This window comes from Haliotis rubra, unplaced genomic scaffold (genome assembly GCF_003918875.1).
Source record: "Haliotis rubra isolate DU_JTF1 unplaced genomic scaffold, ASM391887v1 Scf7, whole genome shotgun sequence".
In the NCBI taxonomy this organism is placed as follows: Eukaryota; Metazoa; Mollusca; class Gastropoda; order Lepetellida; family Haliotidae; genus Haliotis; species Haliotis rubra.
In genome coordinates, this window is record NW_025767412.1 from 636,234 (window position 1) to 641,589 (window position 5,356).

The 5,356-nt window shown below is 40.3% G+C and overlaps 1 protein-coding gene across 1 annotated transcript; it reads left to right on the top strand.

Moving 5' to 3' along the window:
• Positions 1-635: 635 nt before the first annotated feature.
• Positions 636-4,365, top strand: LOC124258582 (sepiapterin reductase-like). Its single transcript, XM_046692646.1, has 4 exons — positions 636-641; positions 1,233-1,482; positions 2,501-2,656; positions 4,256-4,365. Exons 1-4 carry the CDS (start codon positions 636-638, stop codon positions 4,363-4,365), a joined length of 522 nt encoding a protein of 173 aa, XP_046548602.1.
• Positions 4,366-5,356: the final 991 nt, after the last annotated feature.

The following is a 5,356-nucleotide window of genomic DNA, read 5'->3' on the forward strand; positions in this document are numbered from 1 at the left end:
CATCCACTGATTTCATGAATGTTTGAAACTTGAGCAACCTGCATCAAAACACTTTCCAAGGCTATGGATGGCTCGCATTGACCCTGTCATATGACAAGGTCAATGATCGGATACTGTTGCAAGCTCGATACTGTGGAGGATCAGAATGATTCGAGGGGGTCTTTTCAGGGAGGGTCATTAATACAAAGACATGGGGAAAGTCAAACAAAACTATGACAAGCATTACCCGACTGTTATTATATTCAGTACATTAGTATGCAGGGGCGTATCTACCATTATAAAGAAGCCCGGGCTTACACATGATTGTTGCTAAAAAGGTTGGGCAAGCCCTCAATACTATCTAAATATAAAACTTTGGAACCTATCGGGCTTACATGAAAAAATTGGCTTGCTGCGCGCCTGGTATGTATATATGTATTTGGATGTAATTTGTTCCGTTTACAATGCCGTACTGTGTTTACAAAGGTCAAGGCCACCGTTTGAGTTTATTCTAACTCTGACAGGACTGTAATAGCAAGTGTAACGACCTTTAGTGCATATCTGAACTAAGTTCGTATATTGTCCTGTAGTATAATACCTAGTACTATACCTTGGAGACTGTGCAAAACAGTCTGAAGCAAACTGCTGCCTCAGAAATGAATGTATGTCTCTTTTGTAACATTTAGTTGTGTATTGTTTTAATGACTCTTCCCCTGCTTTTGGAAATTCGACCAAACGGCAGTCTTTCTATTTTCATGAGTTGGTCACAATTGTCTCACATAAACATGTGAATGTATAAACTTGATGAATTTTCCAAACTGTCTGTCGTAATTATGAGCCTGCATATGTCAGAAAACCAGAGAACCGACTGATCTTTATTCTGAGAAGGTTGTGTAGGTAAGCTTGGCATTTTTTCAGGAACAGTCTAAACATAATTTATATTCCTTGATTTAAATCAAATGGTTGAAAACCTTAGTAAAATAAGCAACATCCTACATCATTTGGTTTTTTGGGCCTACAATTTCGTCATCAAACTCATTTGTGTTTCAAGTTGTTTTCCTGCTAATTTTATGTTTTGCAATTTAATCCCAGGCCCCCCCAATCACATCCCAGCACGCACGCACGCCACACACACACACACACACACACACACACACACACACCTTCCCGGCCCCGAATATCAAATGGTCAGCGCCTAATTCGACTTACACATGTTATACTCTGTATATCCTTCACTTGACTGACTGTTGCAGGGGAGACAAACCAGCGAGTTCCAGCAAGCCATGATGATACACAACGCTGCCTCTCTTGGAAGTGAGTTCTGTCGGAATTTGACTGACGTAAACCACGTATCTCACTACCTCAATGTTAACGTGGCTGGATTTGTTGCTCTGAATGCCCAGTTTATGCAGGAGTTTAAAGATGTCCCGTCCAAGGTGGTTATCAACATAACGTCCGATTATGCAGTGCAACCTTTGGCCAGCTGGGGACTGTATTGCTCAGGTAAGTAGAGGAGAGAACCTCAGTGGTCCAGTGGACAAAGTGTGTGCATGGTCTGAGGTTCGAGTTTCTTTGATTGCTTCATGAGACGTGGCCTTGGGCTCAACTGCACAAAGCGACCCTAGCGCTAAGACTATCATGAGTCTCTGGTGTATGGGAAGTGCAAACTTCGTGGAAGTCGAGTTACAATAACTTTATGCAAGCTGATCCTGTAGTATCCCAACACGAGCTGAATTCGACGTTCTGGTGATTTCGACGATTGCATTGCACGCGCTATATCGGGGGAGTACGTGTGCGATCGGAGTGCACAAACAGTTTCACTGGTAGGGCGGGTGCCCAGTCGCTGTCGTGAGAAGTTTTATTGACAATGGAAATCGGGAAGTAAAGTTATATAAAAAGCAAACAAACATCAATATTATTTACCCGAGATCGTTAATACCACTTCAGATGCAAAATCAGTTGTCTATATAACAAAAAATAGAAAGCGAAAATTCAGTTAGATCAGTCGTCTGCTGGTGACAAGCAATATATAAATAGGAAGCCACGTGATCACAACACTACCTCGCAGTGCGGAGCAAAAAGTATGGCTCATCGTCGAAAACCCATACAAAATACCCGCATGTTACGAGCGGCAACAGTTTTGCCGATACGATGCCATCAACACTATATTTGTAGGGAACACTTGATATTTTTATGTGAAATAGATGAATATATCCTTTATCACTCAACGTTAGTAAAATAAAAAAACTTTAAATGGTATTACAGATCGTCGAAAACCCCTGACACCGGGATATAATAAGGGGCGGTGGGGTAGCCTACTGGTACAGCGTCCGTTTGTCACGCCGAAGACCCGGGTTCGATTCATCACATGCGTACAATGTGTGAAGCCCATTTTTGGTGTCCCCCGCCGTGAAATTACTGGAATATTGCTAAAACCGGCGTAAAACTAAACTCACTCATTCACTGTAGTATAACACAACCAGAAGCGCCATGAACTGGAAGAGTATGAACCGTGTTTCAGGCAAGGCTTTCCGGGAAATGTTCATGAAGACCCTGGCACTGGAGCAACCCGACTTCCGGGTGTTGAGCTATAGCCCAGGAAGTGTTGACACCGACATGTTCTACAAAGAGGGGATCCAGGAAACGAAAGATGTAAACGTTGTTAAATCCTTAAGAGGTATGTACTACACGGGGTCAATATTTGTGACAAATGATTTTAATTGACTGTTTATTGATTAACTAACAAGGTCATGCTGAAGTTCGGGTTCAATTCCTCACATCCGTACTATGTGTGAAGCCCATTACTGGTGCCTTGATACGTTTATTGCTGGAATACTGGTACAGGCGGCTTAATCTTATACTTACACACATACTCACTCACAGAGGTGTACGATTTCCGAAGACAAGGCCCCGGGAATCGTGACGAGCGAACGCCTTAACCACAAGAGCACAATGTGTGAAGCCCAATTCTGGTGTCCCCCGCCGTGATATTGCTGGAATATTGCTTAAAGTCGCGTAAATCTTGCTGGGTAATCGATGTATATACTGCATATTTCATTGACGGAAACGCCAAGATCTTCAAACAGACGTTTAAACCCGTCTTCTAGATCTTGTACTTTGTCAGGTATCCCGTACACCAAGAGATTCATGTATCTGGAGTAGAGCTCTTGGAGTAGTTTACGTTTCAACATGGCGATCTCTTCACATAGCCTCGTTTCCGTCTCCCTCACGGTTGCAGTGTTTGTCTTGATGTTTGCTGCCATAATCTCCACACTGGTAGAAATATCTTCCTGATTAGATTGTAGTAAGGAGACGTTGTGTATAATGATTGATTTCAGCAGAAATAGTTTCGGTGGGGCTCTGTAGCGCTTGCTTGATGAAAAAATTAAGGTCCTCCATGGCCGCCATGTTCTCTCCTTTATGCTGGAGCGACTTTTCTTCTGTGGTAGATTTTGACTTATTCGTCAGGTACTTGTCGAGAATTTTCGGCCCATTCTCCTTTTAGTCTGCCTGTTTTTCTTGTGGTGGTCATTTGTTTGTGAGATGGGAACGATTATATGGCTCTGTATACGTATTCACGTTTTCCTGACGTCATAGACGGTAAACAGGAACGGACAACTCGGATATTTACATGACTGAAACATTGCAGCTGTAATGTTTTATTATCTTCTAATCCAAACCAAACTTTAAGCTGGCTTAAACAATCTGGACAGTGAATTATATGTTATTTTCTTTCGAGCTACCTACCAAGTTTTCATTATCCATTTCTGTAAGAACCGAGAAGGCGAATTCTGCTGCAGGAATCAGCAGCCTAATGAGTATACAAAATGTTGTTGAAGACAACTGTCCCTTTGTTCTTCGTTGTCATATGTTCCAAGAACTAGGCTAAGATGTAAATATATTCCATGAAAATATCATCTTTTTAATGTCACCTGATGAAGTATACATTATATAAGATTTAACTGTTTATAATATGCTACGCCATCTGTATGTTAATTGATGTATTGTAAATATTATCTTGGTGTGTAACATTGTAATGTAGAATAAGTCTGTGGTCTACACAACGAAAGGAAAAAAACACTGCGATTCGATGAGAATCAGCACAATGTTTTTCACATGCTGGAAGTATCAGGAATCTTATAATACCTTTCTTGCAGTGAAGATAGTAACTGTGCCTTTGTGTCCGTGATCCTTCATCATCATTTTCGTGTAAATTTTAAAATGTTATTAAGATTACTTGATTGAAAGAACTTTTTATATGTTTTTTGTCCTTCAGACGTGGAGAAGCATATCCTTACTCCAGACACTACAGTAATGAGACTCATCGCCGCACTGGACAAAAACGTCTTTGAAAGTGGAGCTTGTATTCATTACTATGATGATTAGTACCATCGGGCTAGCCACACGGAAACATATTGTGTTTCCGATTACATTGATTATTTAAATTAGGACAGACAAGAAGAGAGCTATATATTTAGATGCAGTTGGTAAAAAAAGAAACTGGTCTTTTAATAGCATTTTTAAACCTTCCTTTCTTCCATGAATATATAATATTTATTTCCTCCATTCTGAAGAGCACACGGTTCACATAGTATATATACAATACAATAATTACATATTATTCTTCAAGCAATGGTCGTTGGGCATATGCGCAGTCCGTACCAGATCTGAACGTTCGTGGAACAGTGCTTCATGTCTATGTGACACCAACAGATCTCTGGTAGTATCTGTTGGCCATGCGAAACACATACTGCACACAAACTGTCATCTGTGCACAGGTTAAAACTAGTCACACAGGATAACATGCGCAGTGTGAAATCCCGGTCTACTCCCATTTGTGAGAACTCCCATTTGTGAGACAGTGGAGTAGGTAATTAGCAAAGAAAACACACCTTACTCCCCTATCTGATAGAATGGATTAACCCCAGCTAATTATGAATTAGCTATTTAACTGAATCTTGTGGAGGTAACTTAATGAAACTCTAAAAGATAAAGTAACTAACCTACTCAGATAAATGGCTTTAAAAAATAAACACTTTGTGTAGGTAACTTCGTGATCATATGAAAGAGAAATTAATTTACCTTACGTGTTTGAAAAATCTAGCAATAACTGTTGTCACTATAATTAATCCAAATGTATTTATTAACCTTTGACTGCTCTTTCCGATCACCATTATGGCAGGCCTTCAACAAGTAGAATATATCACCAGTTCAGGATAATCTCTTTCAGTATTTCAGTATCTATTGAAAACAATAAATGCTCTTCAACGAACAATGTCTTCTGTGTTAATTAACTCATTAATGAACTATGCCTCCTGCGGGTGCACTGAACCATTAATTAATGTGTCTCACAACTGGGAGGACACCGAAATCCCAA

What these genes read in the sequence shown, in the direction of transcription:
- LOC124258582 (XM_046692646.1), top strand. An exon ending in CTGGGGACTGTATTGCTCAG is followed by an intron (nt 1,483 to 2,500) that starts GTAAGTAGAGGA and finishes ACCGTGTTTCAG; the next exon opens with GCAAGGCTTTCCGGGAAATG. An exon ending in CGTTGTTAAATCCTTAAGAG is followed by an intron (nt 2,657 to 4,255) that starts GTATGTACTACA and finishes TTTGTCCTTCAG; the next exon opens with ACGTGGAGAAGCATATCCTT.